Source organism: Pteropus medius, unplaced genomic scaffold (genome assembly GCF_902729225.1).
Source record: "Pteropus medius unplaced genomic scaffold, Ma_sr-lr_union100, whole genome shotgun sequence".
In the NCBI taxonomy this organism is placed as follows: domain Eukaryota; kingdom Metazoa; phylum Chordata; class Mammalia; order Chiroptera; family Pteropodidae; genus Pteropus; species Pteropus medius.
Window position 1 is genome coordinate 26,225,700 of NW_024349801.1, and position 22,159 is coordinate 26,247,858.

The window sequence follows — 22,159 nt, forward strand, 5'->3', positions numbered from 1 at the left end:
CCAAAAAAAAAAAAGAGATAGTTAAAACAAGGTCTCTTCTCATCCCTACCCACAGACAACCACTTTTAGTTCTTTAAGCTTTTTCTTATTTACTTCCATAACTACATACATCATGATTATATTTTCTTATATTCTTAAAAGTTTTTTTAGCTATTTCTCCATGTTCTCAGTATAGTTACATCATAATTTTGTTTAAATCATTGAGTTTACATTATTACGAACACTATTATTACAAACACTATTCACAGCAGATCCTGTGGAGTATTATGATTATTTTTCCGTGTTTGCAAAATTTCTTGTTTTCTCTGGAGTTGATAATTTTTTTTTATTTGTTTAGTCTTCTATGAATTTCTTACTAGACTTCCTACTAATTGTCAAAATCTCTTTTCAAGATGTTCAGAGGCATCAAAGGAGAAACCTCTTTTGGAGCTTCCTAATTTCTAACCTGTACTGTTGCCTTCTATGACTGGTGCATAACTGTCACCTCCCTTTCAGTGTTGTCCTTGGAAATTGTCCTTACCTATATTGTGTTGGATTCCTATTGGGCTCTGTGTCTTCTTGCATGGTTAACTCCCTCATTTTGGTGAAGGGCATTCTTTAGTATCATGCTCTTTCCTACTTGATTCATAGTTTGTAGGAATATAGAATTCTAGGTTGGAAATAATTTTCTTTTAAAATTTTTGAAGGTATTGCTCCACTGTATCCAAACTTCTAGTGGTGATGTTGAGAAGTGAGCGGCCAGTCTGATTCTGATCTTTCATGTGTGAGCTGTTTTTTTAACTTGCTCCAATTTGTAGGATAGTCTCTTTGTCCTCAATTTTTCCACAATCTTGGCATAGGTCTATTTTCATCCATTGTTCTGGGCAAATGGTAAAAGCTCTCTTAATATAGAAACTCAGATCCTTTAAGTTCAAGGACATTTATTTTATTTTTTATTTTTATTTTTTTAATTAAAATTAGTGGGGTGACCTTGGTTAATAAAATCAAATAGTTTTCAGGTGTACAATTCAATAAAATATCATATGTATATTGCATTGTGTGTTCACCACCCAAAGTTAAATTTCCTTCCGTCACCAAATATTTGACGCCCTTTATCCATATCTACCTTCCTTCTCCCCTTCTTCCCTCTGGTAATCACTAATCCACTTTCTGTGTCCATGAGTCTCTCTTTGTCATGTTTGTTGCTTTCATTTTATATCCCACATATGAGTGAAGTAATATGGTTCTCAACTTTTTCTGTCTGACATTCTGCTTAGGATGAGTCTCAAGGTCCATCCATGTTGTTGCAAATGGCAGTATCTCATCTTTTCTTATGGCTAAGTAATATTCCATTATATATATGTGCCACATTTTCTTTATCCAATCACCTATCAGTGGACACTTAGATTATTTCTGTGTCTTGGCCACTGTAAACAATGCTGCTATGAACGTTGGTTGGGGCACATATCTTTGTGGGTAAGTGTTTTCAAGTTTTTGTGTAAATACCCAGAAGAAGGATTGCTAGATCATAGGGTAATTCTAATCTTAGTTTTTTGAAGAACCTCCATACTATTTTCCAGATAGTGGCTGTACCAATTTACATTCCCACCAGCAGTGAATGAGGGTTCCTTTTCCTCCAAAATCTCACCAGCACTTGTTATTAACTTGTCCTGTTGATGGTAGCCATTCTGACAGGTGTGAGGTGGTATCTCATTGTGGTTTTGATTTGCATTTCCCTAATAGCTAGTGAAGTTGAGTATTGTTTTATACGTCTGTTGGGCATTTGCATGTCTACTTGGGAAAACTGTTTCTTCAGGTCCTCTGCCCATTTTTTAATTGGATTGTTTGTTTTTTTTTGTTGTTGTTGTTGAATTGTATGATGAGTTCTTTATATATTTTGGATATTAAGTCTTTATCGGAGGCATCGTTTGCAAATATATACTTCCATTCAGATGGTTGCCTCTTTGCCTTGTTGATGGTTTCTTTTGCTGTGCAGAAGCTTTTTAGTTTGATATAGTCTCATTTGTTTATTTTTGCTTTTACTTCCCTTGCCTTTGAGGTCAAATTCATGAAATCCTCTTTAAATCCAAAGTCCTTGAGTTTAGTATCTATATTTTCTTCTATGCAGTTTATTGTTTCAGATCTTATATACAGGTCTTTGATCCATTTTGAGTTAATTTTGGTGTATGGTGATAGATAGCAGTCTAGTTTCATTCTTTAGCATTCTTTTTCATTCTTTGCACCACAATCCAATTTTAGAACATTTTCATTCCCTCCCCCACCCCTGTCCACAAAGACCTATGCCTATTAGCAGTCACTCCCTTTTCCTCCACCCTCAGTCCTAGTCAACTATTAATCTACTTTGTGTCTCCATAGATTTGCCTGTTTTAGATATTTTGCATAAGTGGAATTATACAATATGTAGTCATTTGTGATTGGTATATTTCATTTAGCATCATGTTTTCACTGTTCATTCATATTGTGGCATGCGTCAGAACTTCATTCCTTTTTATGCTGAATAATACTACATTGTGTATATTTCCACATTTTATCCATTCATCAGTTGATAGACATTTGTGGTGTTTCCCCTTTTTGGCTATTGTGAATAGTGCTGCTGTGTCCATTCATGCACAAGTTTTTGTGTGGATGTATGTTTTTATTTCTTGTATATACCTAAGAGTAGTTGTTGGGTTCAAACATCTTTTAACCTTTGTCTGGGTTATTTCTACTCTTGAGTTTTTAATTTCTAAACCTTTCTATTTTCTCTGAATGTTCACCCCTCCCGTTTTTTTTAAAATAGCATTTTCGTCTTATGGGTATACACTAATGTCTCTGTGAAGATAATAATAGGTTTTTGAAAAGTTTTCTTTTCCCTGGAATAGTCACTGTTTCTTCAGCTAGAATTTAGTTAGTTTTGTTAATTTCGATGTTTGACTTTGTAATTAGAGGCTTTTTTCAGGTGTCTGATAATCCTTGATTGTCTGCTTTAGGAGTGAAAAACCAGAAAACTGATTAGAAGTTCTTGGTGCTTATTGTTTCTGAGATTCACTGTAGTGTGATCTGCTAGGTCATTTATGAGGCCCTAATGTCAGTATCTTAATTTGTCTCAGCATGGTCAGGTCCTCCCAGAAAAATGTCTTAATCTGTCTGTTGGCTCTCATTGTTCTAGAAGTCTGTTGGTGGAAGAGGACTGGGGGTGCTGAGAGGCAGGTGCAAGTTCTATTTAATATGTTAATTTTCATTTAATCTTCCCATTTTCAGTCTGATTCTCTCTGGTAAATGTGCTTCTTGTCTCCCAGTTCAGAGATGCTTTATTTTACTCTCTAGAGCAGAGGAGGGTCAGGGAGAGAGGACTGGGGTGTCAAACGCTTCTTAAATAGATTTTCAACCAGTCCTCCTGTTTTTAGTTCCACTCTCACCACCATTTCCAGAGTTAGCTGGCACTGCCGCCAAGTCCCAAGTCTTTTTTTGGGTATGGTGTTTCTGTGGTGTAATTTGGGTTGCTTCTTGGCTTTCTCCACTGTTGGCTTAGAATTCAGCTTTCACTAGTCTGCTAAATAGATGACTACTCTTCCAAAATTTTGTTTCAGTTGTCTTTTCTTTTTTCCTTAAAAATTTCTGCTTAAAAAACCCCTTTACAATTGCTTAGTGGGGTTTTGGGAAAGAGTTAAAATAAATGTATATATTAAATCCACCATTTACATTCCATACTTTTTTCATTATGTATCAAACTCCTTACATGTTATTCTAAATAGCTAACTTTTGAATGTCTATTCAGGTCCTCTACCTATTTTTAAATCGAATTATATTTTTTGGTGTTAAGTTATATGAGTTTTTTATCTATTTTGGATATTAACCCCTTATTGGATATATCATTGGCAAATATCTTCTCCCATTTAGTAGGTTGTGTTTTTGTTTCGTTGAGGGATTTATTCACTACAAAACCTTCTTAGTTTGATATAGTCCCATTTAAATTTTTCTTTTTTCCCCTTGCCTAAGGAGACATCTTTAAAAAAATGTTGCTAAGAGTGATGCCAAAGAGTTTACTGCATCTCTGTCCCTTCTACCAGTCTCGACATGGCTTCTTTATGTTCTTATTTATAGGACTTCTGTTCAGCTAGTCTTCAGGTGGTTCTCAAAGATGATTTTCTATAATCTAGTTTTAATTTTGATGCGATCATGGGAGGAGGCTGGATAGCCCCTGAAATTTTACTTTGACTGAATTCTATGTACTATATTGAAAAAAGTTCTGTTAAAAAAAAAAAAATCACATCAGTATTTACTTTGATAATGCTTAAAAAGTATTCATACTGGGGGGCAACTCTTTAATGGATATGGGGTTTCCCTTTAGAGTGAGAAAATGTTTTCAAACTTGGTAGGAGGAGGTGGTTGTACAACATTGTTCACTGCAAAGCAGTTAATTTTATTTTATCAAACTAACACTTAAAATGGGATTTTTATTTTATGTAAAAAAAAAGGAAATGTCTTACCAGCTATGTCTAGAGTATAGCATTTTTGTTGGGCAAAATAATCCTCTAAATGTAAATTTTTACATAAAAACATTAACCTCGTAGTTTTTTCTTTTTTTTTTTAAAAGAAGTTTTACATAAAATAAAAATCCCATTTTAAGTGTTAGTTTGATAAATTTTGGGAGTTGTATACAAATATAACCACAAACCACTATCAATGTATAGAATAGTTTTACTCACCCTAAAAAGTTTTTTCATGGTCTTTTGTAGTTGATTCCTCCTTACCTTCCTGATTCCCTCTTACAAACCTGGGCAACTACTCATCTGCCTTCTTTCACTGTAGTTTTGTTATTTTGAGTATTTCATATATTTGGAATCATAAAATATGTAAATCGTGATATGGATATCTGCATTTTATTTACCAGTTGATGAATATTTGGGTCACTTCCAGTTTTTGGCTATTATGAATAATACTGCTATGAACATTTGCATATACGTCTTTGTGTGGACATATGATTTTATTTCTCCTGGGTAAATACCTACAAGTAGAATTTCTGGATCATATGGTAATGTATGTTTAACTTTATAAGATATTACCATACTATTTTCTAAAGTGGCTGTATCTTTTGCATTCCTACCAGCAATGTGTGAGAGTTGCAGTTGTTCCACATCCTCACCAAAAGGATGTAGTCTTTTTAACTTCAGCCATCCTTGTTGGTATGTAGTAGTAGTATGTGTAGACTAATGTTATTAAAAGTTTTGGATTTTAACATCTGCTTTATGACTGCTAGCATATTTTGAAATAGTGGGAAGTAAAATAAGTATGTATTTACACTTTGTGAAAACTGAAGTGGACTGTATAGGCATATGTAGGCAAATGATTCCCATGTAATTAAGGGCCCATCATATATATGACATGATTTTAGTAGCTTGGTGATATGCAGTTAAATTTAAGTATCTTCTTACCTTTAAAAGTGTGAGTTAATACTTTAAGATTTTATGCTTATTTTAGATCAATGATTCGTAAGAAAAGCATTAAATAGAGTGACTTGCGTTAATGAAAAGACTGGTGATTATGCGCTTTGTATTGCTGAGATTATGGTCCTAGAGTTCTTTAGTTCATGAATAAATGATTTAGAAATTTTAGATGAATTCAAGGATTGGATTTAAAAGAAATATGATTAAGAACGAATGATGTTTTGTCTCTTTTGGTTCTTAGGACATTTTCATTCCATCTCCAAGTTTGGAGGAACGATCAAATGATGGGAAGAAAGGTGGAGATTTGCATAGTTCATCTTTGACTGTTGAGTGTTCTAAAACTTCAGAGATTGAACCAAAGAATTCCACTGAGGATCTTGGGCTATCTTTGACAGGGGATTCTTGTAAGTTGATGCTTTCTACGAGTGAGTATAGTCAGTCCCCAAAGATGGAGAGCTTGAGTTCTCACAGGATTGATGAAGATGGAGAAAACACACAGATTGAGGATACTGAACCCATATCTTCAGTTCTCAATTCTAAACTTATTTCTGCTGAAAATGATAATATTCTGATGAATCCAACACAAGATGACCAAGTACAACTGAATCAGAATTCTGATGAGACAAAGGGGGATGACACGGAACCCAGAGATGACGTTATTTTACCCACTGGTTGCAGAGGCAGAGAAGATACTGTAACAGAAGATGTTTGTATTGATCTCACTTGCGATTCAGGGAGTCAGGCAGTTCCTTCTCCAGCTACTCGATCTGAGGCACTCTCTAGTGTATTAGATCAGGAGGAAGCTATGGAAATTAAAGAACATAATCCAGAGGAGGGGTCTTCAGAGTCTGAGGTGGAAGAAATCCCTGAGACTCCTTGTGAAAGTCAAGGAGAGGAACTGAAAGAAGAAAATATGGAGAGTGTCCCATTACACCTTTCTCTGACTGAAACGCAGTCCCAAGGGTTGTCTCTTCCAAAGGAAATCCCAAAACAACAATGCCAGGAAGCTATGGAAGTTGAAACTGGTGTGATTAGTATTGATTCCCCACAAAAGCTTCCAGTACTTGAGCAAGAATTGGAACATAAGGATCAAGAAGCATGGGAGGAAGCTACTTCAGAGGACTCGAGTGTTGTTATTGTAGATGTGAAGGAACCGTCTCCCAGAGTTGATGTTTCTTCTGAACCTTTAGAGGGAGTGGAGAAATGCTCAGATTCCCAGTTGTGGGAGGATGATGCTCCAGAAATAGAACCATGTGCTGAGAATAGAGTTGATACCCAGAAAGAAAAGAGTGCTGAATATAAAGATCTGAAATCAGTGACTGCAGAAAAGGAGCCTGTAGAGGCTGACTCTTCACAGCCTCCCTTGACTTTAGTGAGAGTAGGTGATGCTCCAAAGCCTGACCAGCAGATGCAGCAGATCCAGCTTCAAAAGAAAACAGATAACGCATTAACAGAAGACTCAAAAATGGCTAATACAAAGCAGCTGGGCTCAAGTGAAGAGGCTAAACAGCTGGAGAAGGCCTCTGCCCACACCTCACAAAGCTTCTGTGAAAGCTCTAGTGGTGAGTGATATAAATTGTTTTGTGTCTCCAACCAAATTACACTTTGGAATGGAAGGTAGGAGAGAAGTGCATTCTTTTGTCAGAGCTGAAAATTAACTTGGATTTATGTTTATGAACAGCCACTAATAATTGGGAAATTTAAAAATTTGGGCTAATTTTTTTGTAGCTGTAATTTAAAATCCTATGGAATTTGTGGGATCAGAGATCATTTGTAACTCAGGTGTGTTCAACATGAATTTTATAAGTATTTAGAAATTGTACCAGTCTGGTGATTTTACTAAGGTCCCAACTTTGTTCCGAATTTTATATTTTGACAGTTGTCTTGATGTGCAAGGATCTTTTTTGATTACATAGTAAAATCATATTCAGAACTCTGTTAATGAGTATGTTATTACTGATTGCTTTTTCTTTAAGGGCATTAAGTTTTTAAATTTGGTTCAGCATATACACATCTTAAACTTTAAACTGGAAAAGATACTAATTTGTGCTCTTTTTTTCTATGAAGCCTGGAATGAGAATATAGATTACTTTCTGAAATATTTATAGAATATTATGTATGACATTAGCTGAAAAGAATTCAAACTTTCTAAACGCCTAGAGTTAGTATAATTTAGTAATAAAACAAAACTCCAAAAACGAAAAAATTAAAACAATAACACTAACTTAAGAAAACAAGCTTCTAGAGGTATGGAAATTTGGGCAACATCATAACTTTTAGTATAGGTGATTTAGTATATCTTTTGGTATTCCTGGAACAGTCCCAGTTTATACTCTTGTCTAGGTGTGATTATTGGTAGTACTTTTTTTTTTTACTCTCAAAATTATTCATTAGATTTTACATTCAGAGTTTTTTTTTTCTTCAGAACAAGAAATGTTACAGCTGAAAAGTAGGTTACTGGGTTCAGTCTTTCCTAAAGGCTTGTGGCTAGTTAATGATTGAGGTAGGACAAGAACTTAGGTCACCTGATTCCCAATGCTATGCTTCCTACTTCTGCAATACTATAATATAGTTTCTCTGATACTGGTGAGTTATAGTAAAGAACTGAGTCTACAGCCATGCCTCCCTGAACAAGCTCGAACCCGTCTGATCTCAGAAGCTAAGCAGGGTTGGGCCTGATTAGTACTTGGATAGGAGACCACCTAGGAATACCAGGTGCTGTAGGTGTTAAAAACAAACAAAAAAAACAAACTATCTGAATCACCTAATATTTGGTATTATTGAATATTTTTGTAATTTCATTACATTTAAATACTGTTCAGGCTAAGAAAGTATCAGGGCCTATAATTTGATTACTTAGGAATACTATTTAATTATCTTAGCAATTGTATGTGAAAGAAGCTTCTAAAACATTGAGTTATTCTATAATGTTAATAGTATTCTCTGAATTCTTGTTTACATTATTAATGGGCAGAGCCAGCTCTTTTTATAATAGACATTGTCATAGTAAAACTTATTTTACTAATATTTATCTAGATTATTGAAAATAGTTACATTTTGCTTACTTTCAAGAGTTTAGTTCTCCAGCAAACAACTAAAAGTGAAGACAGTGGTTGGACTATTAGAGGATAGTCTAAAGTAAATCATTCAAAGATCATTGCTAGAACAAAAAGTTATTCTATACTTAAAATATAGTTGCCTACTTGCTAAACCTCAAGAGAGACTAACTTAAATGAGAGCAAGTTAAAAAGTTTGTGGTTCTTCAGTCAGGAAAGACAGAATGAAAAGAACAAATTGGTTGATTCCCAGGTTTGTTCATTCGATTTCTGTACGTTAAAGTTAGAAGGGTACTTCTGTTGATTTTTGTTAGAAGCTTTACTGATTAAAAAAGAGATACATGTTTAATTGTGAAAAATGTTCAAATAATACCTGCAAGGGAAGAGGGGGAAGAGAGAGATAGGGAGTAGGGGGAGAAAAGGAGAGAATCAATTTAAATGCCTCTATTTATCGATAACTTGTTACTGTTATAGTTTGGAGACCTCTTCAGACATGTCTATGAAGACATCCTGAAATTTGAAAAAAGCAAATTTAAAAAGATGGTACTTGGAAGCCCAGCCTTACTCAATATAGAATAAATCTATGATGGGTTGATGATTTGAGAAATCCTAAATTTAATAAGTCTTTACTTAAATCCACAAATGGTAGTCTGTACTAGGTTAATGATTAGTGAAGCTAGATAGGTCTTGTGCTCTAGCTCAGCTAACTTTTATTGGCTTCCTTTATAGAATATCATCCTAATTGGTTGTTAATGTCTGAGACAGACTCAGGGTAGAGTGTTAATGCATGGTGTCACCCAATATAGAGTTTTTATATATTAGATGGCTTTTAATCATTTGTAAGAAGTGACAAGGTCTTCTCTTGAGAACAGAAGAAAAGATGGGCTTTAGATTGTTAACAGAAAACTAGAAGTTGGAGAGACCTTACTGACATTAAGAGTTTTCAGTTTTGCTTTGGACTAGTGAAGTCTTTAGTAATAAGGACAAACTCCCCACTCAGGTGGTTTGACAATTGATATTAAGATTTTTTTTTAATTGTATTTTTCTTAATGGGTTGCTATGCTGGCATACGTTAGGATAGGCCATGATAATCTGGGAAAGCAGGAAGAGACTTGATAATTTAAATAACGGAGGCATGCTGAATCTTATAGAATTGAATATGTAGAAAATTCTAGTAAATTTAAGAGGGTAAAATTATTTTGTAGGATTTGGTGATAATTTGATTAGATTTTAATGGTGTCTTTCAAATGAGTGAACAAAAGCAGAGGAATGGCAAAGCATTTGGAGGACATTGAATAGAGGCTTTATGAACATAATTAAAGAAAGACTAGAAATATAGGCTGCTACTAGTTAATTGAATGCTGACTAAAGAAGAATTTTATCTTTTAGTGGAAACCTCGAAGTTTTTAACCAAGAGCTAATGTGTTCAAAGTCATGTTTTATAGGAAGGTTATTTTGGTTGCAGTGTGCAGAAAAAAATGGGGGTGGGGGAAAGGGGAGGAGACTTAGGCAGAGAAAATAATTGATAGACTGTTAACAATAATCCAACAAGGAGACATTGAAGATCAGATATAGTGTTAACGCTTCCTGTAAAAGACTTAAGTTTTCCATTAGGTCATAGTGATGCAGTTGGATCAGTGGTGTAAAATAACTTTTTGTAAGTTTTATCTAATACTATGCAAAAGAAACAGGGAAATCATTTTAAGTAATTTTTAAATACATATTACATTTGCATATTTATGGTTTGTCAGAGGGATATACTTAAAGATTTCATATAGATTTTCAAAAGTCTGTATGGTCAATCATAATATGAGGTATGGTTCCTGTCAAGAGAGCAGTGCAGTAGAGGTGATTGTTCCAGGAATGAAAGCCTTTAAAATACATCTTTGGAATGTATGATGCTTTTCAAGGTTTTTTTTTTGTTGTTTTTTTGTTTTTTTTTTTAAATTTCTTTATCTCTTCTAAATTCTTTATTAACCTCAAGGACTTGTTTTTTAAGGAGCTACCACAGAATGAATTTATCTACTGACCTATCTCTGTATATGTTGGAATTCTTTGCATTTTAGATGTGATGTTGAAATTCTCCATTCATATTCTTTACAGTTCCTTTAGCTGAGCATATATTACTTTTCATCCTTTATTTCTAAAGTCCATTTCACTTCTCTTTTCATCCTTTCAGGTTCCTAATTCTTTTTTTTAATACGTAGATGTAAGATGTTTTTTGTTTGTGATTTTGAAGAACAAAACAGTATCAAAGTGCTTGATATTAAAGATGACAAAGCATATAAACGGAGACTCATGGGCATGGACAATAGACCAGAGGGTGGGAGGGGGAGGTAGATGGGGTTAAAGGGGTCAAATATGTAGTTACAGAAAGAAATCTAACTGTGGGCATATATTTATGCCTTGCTGTTGAATTGTACACCTGAAATTTACTGGATTTCGTTAACCAATGTCACCATAATAAAAATAAATAAGTAAAAAAGATAAAGATGACAAAGGATAGAAGTGGAGTGGGAAAGATGAAAGAAGGAAAATGTGGTATATAATACAGAATACATTTGGTTTTCTGGATTCTGCCACAGAGCTTTCTAAAACCCTTGTAATTTTCTTAGTGAAGACTATCTTTTGTTATTCAGAACCACCTCTTTCAGTCACACCTGAGTTTATGCTAATAGAGTGATTTAGGATGGGATCTTTACATAGCCTCAGGATGGGGCTGTTCACTTTGAGGGTTGGAACTTTCAACCCTACTGATTGGCCTCCTGGGAGGGGAGGGGCCAGAGATTAAAGCTGTATAAAAACTCTTGAACAACAAGATTAATAAATGAGCCAGAGCCAGGATGGTATCTCATACCAATTCCACAGAAATAGAATCTCCTACTGTCAGAACCCTCTGGACCTCACTCTCTGTACTGCTTCATCTGGCTGTTCATCTGTGTCCTTTTTAATAAACTGTTAAATGTAAGTAAGTGTTCCTCTGAGTACCCTGAGTGGCACTAGTAAATTAATTGAACCTGAGGAGTAGGTCACAGGAACCTGTCATGTATAGCCAGTTAGTCAGAAGCACAGGTAACAACTTAGACTTACTACTGGCATCTGAAGTGCGGGCAGTCTTATGGGGCTGAGCCTTTAACTTGTGGGATCTGATGTTATTTCTAGGTAGAGAGTGTCAGTTGAATTAAATTTGTAGGACACCCACTCAGTGTCCTGAGAATTAGAGAATTGCTTGGTGGTGTCGGAAAACACATTAGGCAAACTATTTTTACAAGTAATGAGTGGCTGAGTATGACAGATTATAGTTATTTTGGGTCATTTTAGGAAAATAAGTACAATTTTTCATGTTAGGTTTAAGGTGAGCAGTCTGGCACAGTTCTTTTTTCTCCCGAACTTAGTCATTTTACTAAAAGAGGTAAAACAACTAGGAAATCAGAAAATATGATGTTGGCAATTTGCTAATTTTGTTTAGCAAAAATTTGGAACTGAGACATAGTTAAAAAGTAATGTTAAAAACCTTTGTGGCTGAAAGCTTTTCTGAAAGAAAGGGTTTATTGAGCCATATGCTAGTCAGAAAAAGGACCAGGCCCTGGGATATACCGTCTAAACCACCAGCAGCAGGGCTAGATGGAGAAGATGAACATGTTTACAATCTTGGATGAGGCTCTTTTATACAGTGGACTTGAGAAAGAAAGATGTAAGTTGTTTTGAATTTACAGTAGCTGTAGATAGGACAGGAAAAGGTGAAGGAGGGGGAAGTTCTAGGATAAGGGCATAGTCCATAAGGAAGAAATATCTGCAGTTTTTGGATTCTTTGTGGGCAACATAAGCATAAGCAGAATGCAGTGGCATCTGGTGGTAGCAGCCTAGAAGTTGATTAAAAGTTTTAACACACATTCTGGAATGTGAGCAGTTGGGTTTGGCCTGAGGCTATGTTAGCTCATTAACCTCTTACCTTTCTCCCACCCTACAGTCTGGTTTAATTTAATTTAGGACATCTCAGAATTCTCTTGTCAGTAAAGTTTTGACAAATGTTTTATGTTTATCTTAGTTTAATAATGACTAACCAAAATGTGTCACTGGGGATGCTCATATATGTATGAGGTTTACCATTGTGCAGAGATTTAGATGTGAATATTACTGCTGTGGGCTAGAGTGAATACTGATCAGTGCTGCTGAACCATGAAACCCATAGATTTCTATGTTAGAACCAATGAGTATTTTGAAGTACTGTGACCCATGAGATCCTTTGTCACCTCTTCGAGTATATTGTAAATTACAAGTATTACCATCAGACTTCAATCTGAAGGATCCTATAGATTGTTAAAGCTTATAAATGAACTCCTTGAGTTAGCATTGCATAAAATTAAAATGTCTAGACTTCAAACTATGCAAATTTGTTTCACTGAGTATTCCCAAATGTACTGTCTTGGAGCTCAGATGTTTTTATATTCCTTTTGACTCCATGTTCCTCAGGGTCTCCCAGAACTTTGGGCTTTCCTCTATTTGCCTGTCCACTGGTTGTCTACTTTGTGTCAGTCCTGCAGTCCATAGCTGAAAAGAGAGCACAGAAAACAGGAAATTGGTTGGGAGGCCGGTGAGGGGCTTTGGGAGCAAAGGAAAAGAATAATTTAGCGGTTCTCCTCACTTGTTTTTTAAATACTTCTGTTTTGATCTCCTTGTTAATCTTTTTTTTTTTCCCCCTCCAGAAACTCCATTTCATTTCACTTTGCCTAAAGAAGGTGACATTATCCCACCATTGACTGGCGCAACTCCACCTCTTATTGGACACCTAAAGTTGGAGCCCAGGAGACACAGTACTCCTATTGGTAAGTGATTAAAATGTAATGCTATTTAAAGCAGAATTTCTGAGATATAATTTTTTATGCAAGTGATTTCTTTTAGATCTGAGGAGTTGGGCCTACCTGATAAGGTTTATTTTTGTCTTAGGAAGAATAAAGCTGTGATATCTGATTCTACGAGTTAGAGTTTACTCTCAGAGGATATTGAGTGATGATGAAAGGAAAGAAAGGGTAGAAGGAAGGAAGAAAAAATTGTAAGGATTTTATTCTGTTACTTGCAAGGCAGTAGAGTCTGAGTGCTGAGCAATGATAAAGAGCTGTCTTATAAGGAAGAGACAGGGAAGTAGGTTAGAAGTACTATTTATTCAGTACCTTGACTGATCAGTTTGCTGCTTGACAGGGCAAGAAAACTTAGATCCTCCTTCCCCAAAGCAGCCAGTCGTCTTCTACATTAACCTGTTTGTTTTCTCTAGTCAGTGCTGGGAGGTAACAGTCATGCCGTCTGGAGTTTCCTGCTACCTAAGCCTGATGCTGGCAGATGTGGGTTGGCTGAGGGCTCATGCAGCATCCTTTGTCCAGATGCAGAAGTGGAACTGAATCCTGTTGCTCCTCTTAAGACCAGGTGTCAATACTAGTGCGTAGTTGTTGATACTTGTGACAGGATCTATCCTAGGAACCCCTTTCAGTCCTGCAGAGCTGTGGAGCCAAACAGGCAAATTGATGACCTTGAGTTATTTTTCTTCATGTTTGTATTTTAGTGTTCTTTCTTTCTTCCTCCTGCCTCTCTCCTTTCAGATATTAGCAACTATCCAGAAAGCACCACAGCAGCCAGTGACGTCATGTCTGAGAGCATGGTGGAGACCAATGATCCCATACTTGGAAATGAAAAAGGAGATTCCGGGACTGTCCCAGAAATGGATGATAAATTGTGTCTGAGAATGAAACTTGTCAGTCCTGAGACTGAGGCGAGTGACGAATCTTTGCAGTTTAGTCTGGAAAGTAAGTTTTATGTTAATTTTGGATAATTAGTAGCTCCAGATCATCTGAGAAGTATTGATTATCTTCTAGTTATTATGATTGATACTTTTTGAATTATAGATGTATTTGTAAAGTCTATTCAGAATTAAAGAAATATTTAATTCTTTGTTTTTGGCCAGTCACTATCATGTTACTCAAGATACTCCATTTTATAATCTCTATGGTTCTGGTTGTATCTCTGTCTTAAACCTGTGTTGATGTTAAGTAATTGGTTTCCATATTCAGCAAGAGTTCAGAAAGGGCTAGAAAATTTAGGATTGTGGATTCACATTGTTGGTTTCTGTTGACTATTTCCCACATTAATGGCAAGTTGTTTGGTATGGCTAGAATATAGAGAAGTTACAAGGGAGCGGGCTGTAAAGTAAGGACTGGATTCTAAAAAGCCTTTGATATCATGCTGAGAAGTTGAAAAATTTTAGGCAAGGAAGTAATATGATCAGATTTGCTTTTTTAAAAGGATCATTTGAGTATTTGAAAACTTGTGCTTTTGTGCATCATTCCTTGCCTTGCCCATTTCCTGTTCTTATGCCTGGCAAACTCAATCTTTAACCAGGAAGTGGGGTCATTAGTAGTGGGGGTGGAGATGAGGGGATGAATTTGAGAAGTGAATAGTATATTAGTAATAACTTTGGGACCAGTTGACTCTAGAGGGAGGAAAAATATACAGAGTGACTCTGCATCTATGTTTAGTTTTCATGATAGCACTCTGAAGTAGATATATTTATTAACATTTTATTGATGAGAAAACTGAGACTAAGGAAGGTTTTTAAGTTATATATCTAAGGTCACAATAATTAGTAGGAAGTAGAGCTGGAGTTTGAATCATATCGACTCCAAAGCTTATAATTTTTTTACTAAGTAGTTTATGAACACTGTTTAATAAAGTTAGAAGAGGAAGAATTCTTAAAAGAGATTGTAAAAGAACATTCAAGAAGAGGACTAGGAGAATATAAAGCCATGGAAGGCTATGGGGGAGTTACAAAAAGATAACAGTGTCAGATGCAGAAGTGAGGTGTCTATAAGTCTGAAAATATACATTGAATTTGGCAATATAGGATCTATTTGGTGACTCTAGCAAGAACTAGTTCAGTATCATGGTTTAGATGAGAGCTATATTGAAGGTGATTGAGGAATGATGGGGAGAAGAGGCAGCAAATATATTCTACTTTTGAGAAGTTTATGTACAAAATATCCCAAGTTAGAGGGAAATGCAGTATTGAAGGAGATTTTTCATTTTTAGGCTGAGAGAGTCCTAAGCAGGTTTGTAGACTGAAAGGAAATCTAAAGAGAGGTGGGTTAGAAATGAAGGAATAGGGGAAATAGTTGATGGATTAGGGCCCTGAGGGAATTGAGAAGGGAAACTTTCAAAGATCACAGGTAGAGTGGGTAGACTTGAATAAGAAGGACTTCTTATTCTCTGAGAACAAAGAAAATAAATTTGAGCTAATATATTTTGAGTTTTTCCTATATGCCAGGCATTTTACAGGTACAGGTCATTAAATCTCCTAACTTGTGAACTTTTGAATTTTTGTGAAGATCTCATTATTATCGTTTTACAGATGAGGAAACTGAGGCACAGGAAGGTTGAGCACCTTTCCTAGAGTTATACAGCTAGTAAATATAGTAGCCTGAATTCAAAGTATTCCCAAGAACTAGAAGTCTAGTTCCAAATTACAATGCTATTCTACTTTTCGGTGCTTACTGATTTGAATCTTAGAACCTCAGTAGAAATTAAAGTAGTAAGTATTTCTATCCTTATCATCATCTCTGAAATTAAGTAGGGCTTATCAAGAGAGTATGCGGTAGCCTTGAATCTTTAGATTCAAAATTACAATTGGGAAGACCTTAATTGGAGCTAGATGTTAAAGATGACCCTGTCAGTAAATATTACTGCCTTTTCTGATAAAATAGGAGCAAAGATCAGGCACTATACTCAAAATTTTACTCATTGCATCCTCACAACAAACCTATGAGGTTAGTCCTGTCTCATCTTACAGATGAGGAAGCTGACTCAGAAGACTGAGTTTATTCCCAGGTAGGACGACTAAATGCTGGGGCCAGAGCCTGAGCCAGGTTTCCGTCTCAGAGCTAGGGCTCTGACCACTAAACCTCAGCTGCCTCCTTGATGGGCCGTAGAGATTATGTTGGATCATGAGAATTGTAGAAATGTTTAAAAATATTTGTTATTTTCTCTAAGGCTGGAATAAATTGTCAAAATGAATAAATTTTGATCCCTTGACATTTGTGACATTGCTTTGAGAATATGGGATTCTTTTCAGACTCACCCTTAATTCTTTCTTGAAAGTGTGTTTTGTTTTACAGTTATGTATCCAAAGCACTCAAGGAGAAGCTGAGTACCTTCTATCTGTGGGTTCTCATAACACTGCATATTATTGAAAATTTGTGCATCAGCCTAAGACCTTTTTATACATAATTTATTTTATTAAAGTTTTTTTGTTTGATTTATTTTTTAATTTTAATTATATTTTTTACTGCATAATTTTTTAGTTCTCATGAGAAGAGATGAATTGAGATTCAGAAGTTTCACTTTATTTGTAAAAATTACTGCTTTGTAATTTATTGTATTTCTGGACAAACTGATTAGTCTTCTGTAGAAAGTTTGAAAGAAAATTGGTGGAAGTAAGAAAAAACTTGCATCATTAAATTGTAAGAAATTCTTTTATGTTCACTTATTCTTACCCATTTCTTTTTGTTATTTATTATAAACAGTAGTGGAGCTGGATTTTAGATGTGATACTAACTGAATTGTTTCTCTTTCTCTCCTTGCTTTTGTTTTTATTCAGAACCTGCAATTGGTGAAAGAAAAAAGGGATCTACTGCTGTTGCTGAGGCTGTTACCAGGTAACCAGAGCTGGTTGCTATTTAGAGGAGTTTAATATACAAAGCCAGTTGTAGTGAGGGGAAGGTGATTTATAAAGCAAGGGAAAAACTTAAAATGAAACTCCAGCAGAAAGGATTTAACCATGTGCTGAATCTAACGTAGGCTTTCTTATTAATACTTTAAATCTGATAAACAAAGCTTTTGCTATACTTAGAACTAAGATATTTAAAGGTATTTCCCTTTCTCTTTTTTATTCATGTGGGAGTAGCCTTTTTTTTTCTGTTGTTGGTGAGACAGATTGTCATTGCTTTTGTGAAGAAATGAAGGGTTTAAGGAGAGATTACCTTAGACCTTGTTCCTTTTGAGATCCCCTACTCAGTCACAGCCTCAAGCCATTTTCTCTTCTGCCTGCCAAATTAACTCCACTGTATGGAACTGTTATTTTTGCTTTGTCATGAATGCTGTAATGCTTTGAGGATGAATATGACCCCATCCTGAGGCTCTGGTGGTAAGCTTTGCCATCTGGTGGCTGTGAGAGTAGAATTGTTTTATTAGTTTCTGACACGAGTCATCCAGCATGAAAATACTAGCAGCAGTTGGTGAAATACAGGTGAGGATTTTTAAATCAGGCTAGACAGGTACTGTAAATAAGTAAAGTAGGGCAGTATAACGAGGCTAACTGAATGTGTCCCCATTTAAAAAGGGGGATAGTCTCTGTGCAACTCCAGCCTGTTGTTACCGTGCAGGAGTGCAAACCTGTTGCAAAATCTCTAATTTTTAAAGAGAAATCTGGATTTTTAAAAATAAAATTTACTGCTTGGCGAGTCAAATAAGACCTGTTTGTGGACTAAATTTGACACCCCCCCCTCCTCCCAGTTTCTGGCCCCCTCTCTAAATCCTTTGATCTTTACTTAGCTATATCTTAGATTAGTTGTTCTCTGGGCTGTTACATATTTAATCTGGAAAATAATTACCTAAGGGTCCTTACTCAGTTGAAGACTACTGGTATGTAGTCTTATAAGTTGAAGAAAATGGAGTTTACATTTGATCTCTTTGGTTTTAACAGAATTGTATACTAGATACAAATTGTTATTAGTTTGTACATGTACCCATTAAGAGAGAATAGAACATGCTGCTGAAGTTTCCCACACTCCTTGGGCAGAATGTAGGGATGGAAAAATAAGGAAAATACTTGAGGCAAAGAGTTAGATTGGTGGATCACAGAATGAGATGAAATTCATTGGTATTGTTGTGAAGCAAACTTTGCATATGAGAATCTAGATTTTAAAAGTCTATTTACTTTACCATTGGGTTCACCATAAGAAATCTAAAGTAAGCTCTGTTAGAATATTTTAAATGTTCATTGCTTCCTCTGCATTTAGGTGAAGCAGTACCACTCTGTTTTTAAACAAAGTGTCATCTATAACTGGGCTCTATTCAGGTTACTTGCTGTCATATTTCTCTCTTAAACATTTCATTATTAAAGGTTTCAAGCATATATAAAAGAGAGAATAGTATAATGAACCACCATGTATTCCTCACCCAGTGTCAGAAATTACGAACTCATGGCTAGTCTTGTTTATACTTCTAGCACTCTCCTCCCCACTAGATTATTTTGAAGCTAATTCTAGCATTATACCATTTTATCTGTAGATATTTCAGTGCTATCTCTAAAAGATAAGAATTCCTTTTTTGAAGTTAACCACAATACTATTATCATGCTTTTAAAATTGTCAGTGATTTCTTAATGTCATCAAATATTCAGTGTTCAGATTTCTCGATTGCCTTATTTTTTTTCAGTTTGTTTGAATCAAGATTCAGAGAAGGTGCACACATTGCATTTGATTGAAATGTCTCTTAATTTAAATCTCATAATCTATACAGAACTTGCCACCCCCTTTTTTTCTCCTAGCAGTTTATTTGCTGATTGTGTCTTTATGTTATTTAATGTCGTCCTCTGTCCACCGTATTTCCTATGAATCTTCTTCCTTGAGACCTTTTAATTATGCTGATTTGAAACAGGTACTGTATGAGGAATTTGCATTTTTCGTAAGGCAGTTTGGAGTTTGGCATGCAGAAAAGGGATTTTATTCTCTCTGTGACTAAAAGGATAATCTCCAGAGGTACTTTTCTTTTTAAAACTAACACAGTATATTGCTTTAATTTATTATCTTAGTCCCCAGAAGACTATGTCTTTTCTTAGCTGTGTCTGTGAAGCCCGGCAAGAGGATGAGGCTCGAAGTCAGGATACCTACTCTGCACCCATTAAGTGAGCATTGTTTTCATAGCATCTTTTGGGCTATATTGATTCATAAAATGGTTGATACCAAAATCTAGACTGTTTTGTGAAGTTCACTGCTGTGTGAACTTCAGCTTAATTTTTTATCTGAAGAACTGTGACATATTCTAGATTAGATTTATAAATGAGATGTCATGAGGAGTTTTATTAAATATTTTATAGATATAGATTTTTGTCTTTATCTCCTAGTTCTATCAGTTTGAAATGATTCATAAAATGATTTCGTAAATTTATGATAATATATCATTCTATATTTCTAAGATTTATTCCCTTTTTCTTAGTTTTGGAACTCTTTATTTTTAACAGACTTTTTATTTCCCTTTAGTTTCCGATAGGGCAAAACTGAGATGCTCAGCATCCCAATTTAAAGATTGTCAGACTTGATGGAATTAAGGGTTTCCAATAATTTCTTAACTCCATAATTTCTTAGAATAGCTTAGAAGCAGAAAAATTTTTTTGAGTTACAAAGTAGTATTTCTTCTCTATTTACGTAGTTAAAATGTATCTTGTTTGGAATATATGAGTCTTATATTTAGTATAGGGAAAGAAATATTGGCAATGGAAATAAGCTTTCATTTGCATTATGAGGTGGTATCTGCCATCTCTAGAATTCAGTGATTTTGTAATTAGAGAATATGATAATATTTTCTTTGTCAGCAGGTATCTAATAGTGTTATTTGCAGCATAATTTGTGGTGTTGATAGAAATATTTAGAAGACACATTCAATGCTTTTAGTGGGTATTCTGATTATTAAATCAGAATTCTTGGGAATCAAATAGCCCAGATCATATCCTCTTTTGTATCAACAAGCTTTTTGGGTAAAATGCCACTTCTTATGATTCCAAAAGTGGTTTGTATGATAATGGTCCAGAAATTACTAAATTTACCAACAGCATTGTGTTGCCTTCCTATTTTATTAGACTTTCTTAAAATAGAGGGGCTAAGATGCTGATGATTTTGTTTAGCTTTGGTAGATCGAAGGCCTGAGAATCCAGCTGGATTTGACTTCAGTTGCTGCATAGGCAGATCTACACTCAGAATAGAATGGTTAGAAGTTTGTTAAATATGGACATTTATTCATCTCTGTTTCACTCTGGGTTAATTTTGTCCAGGCTTTTTCTGCTAAAATTTCTTTCTTAGCATCAATCTCTAAATCTGGCATATAGTGACCAGTGTAGAATTGTGTGGCTGGAACTAATGAAGAAAGAAAGGTATGTTCCTTATTACAATATATTAGATTTTTCTTGTCTTCTAAAGCTCTTTTATGGTGCCCAAGGTTTCTTCTTTATTGTTTCTTGAGACATTAACATACATCTTCATGGTAGATATTTCTTGGTTGCTTTATGAACTTGGTAGGAGTGAGTAGCACTTTCTACAGTATGTGTTGTAATTAAGGTTTTTTTTTTTTACCTGCTGTTCTGTGTTGATCTTAATCAGCAAATCTTGCCAACCAAAACGCTGTGTTTGTGCTTATACATACATACATACGTACGTACATTCATACATACCTACATATGTGTGGGTATATATAAAAAATATGAACCTGGGGGGAACTCACTCTGATTTTAACTGATGCTAACATGAGAATGATAAATACCGAAATTTTGATATTTCATAGCAATCTGCAAAATATTGCTAATATTGCAATGAGACACCTTCAGCCTTTAGAAGGAGAGGAATTGTTCTCATTAACCCTTTGGGGAAGAGAAAGCAACCTAATATTTGCTGATTAAGAATTTAAAAATCCCAAATAAAACAAAGCTTTGCTTTAGAAGTGAAATTCCATCCAAAAGTTCTACTCTAAATAAATAGCTCCTGAGGTAAAATGTGTAGGCTTATCTAAGGTTAGGGAACAGTGATAATTGAATTTTTGAAATGGTTAATCAAGTCCTGTCCCTTCTAGTTTTTGATTCACTTTTATTGTTGCTTAGCTGTTGATAAGTTAGAGGTCTTAAAGATTCACACATGAGTATTCCGTTTATAAAGAAGACGAATTACATTTCCTTAATTGCTTTATTATGCATCTAGTATGGATTTAGCATCTGCTATATACCTACCACTTTGCTAAGTTATTTTTATATAAGATCACTTATAACCCTCATCATAGGGAGGTGTTACTCATCTGTCTTTTGGTGTTCTTATTCTTTCTTACCTCTTCTTCATTGGACCATATATCCACATTCAGTTGAGATTTCTGACATAGGACACAAGCTATAACGATCAAATGTGTACCAGGCTCTTCTTGGCTAGAACTCTGTTCTAAATCCCTCCTTTGATTTTCTCTCTTGGTAAGCTGAGCTAAACAAGATAGAAACCTGAGAAACCTCCTTTCTCTTCCGGAGCCATAAAGAGCTCTTCATGCTTCCTTTTTTTTCTGTCCTTCCAGTCAGCTGAGCTTCAAAGGATGAGAATTCCTTCCAAGTTGGAGACAGCTTTCTCTGTCTAGATGACTAGTTCCATCTTTCTCTGGCCACTTAGAGCAATATATGACATGGTTTCTAGACCCTTTATCATTCTAGATGTTATCTTCTGGGTGTGTCTCAGTTTGTGCCTTATAAAATATGACACTCCAAACTAAACCATTCCAGATGTTGTCTTACTAGCATGGTCCTTTCGGGATGGATCCTTTTATCTTTATCCTGGGTATTATACACTTAATGCAGCCTAAAAGTGCATTAGTTATTTGTAGTATACTGAC

The 22,159-nt window shown here is 35.2% G+C and overlaps 1 protein-coding gene and 1 pseudogene across 8 annotated transcripts in view; both read left to right on the forward strand.

Annotated features, from left to right (window-relative positions):
- Positions 1-22,159, forward strand: part of TP53BP1 (tumor protein p53 binding protein 1) — an 81,422-nt gene that overhangs the window by 36,596 nt on the left and 22,667 nt on the right. For 6 of the 8 annotated variants that reach the window (XM_039888308.1, XM_039888313.1, XM_039888310.1 and 3 more), the window contains 5 exons: positions 5,668-6,988; positions 13,189-13,308; positions 14,077-14,280; positions 17,124-17,181; positions 19,338-19,430. In XM_039888308.1, coding sequence (XP_039744242.1) covers positions 5,668-6,988; positions 13,189-13,308; positions 14,077-14,280; positions 17,124-17,181; positions 19,338-19,430 — 1,796 coding nt within the window. The remainder of the gene's footprint in view (positions 1-5,667; positions 6,989-13,188; positions 13,309-14,076; positions 14,281-17,123; positions 17,182-19,337; positions 19,431-22,159) is intronic. The other 2 variants (XM_039888311.1, XM_039888312.1) reach the window with 1 other exon arrangement.
- Positions 8,035-8,153, forward strand: LOC120623164 (uncharacterized; annotated as a pseudogene).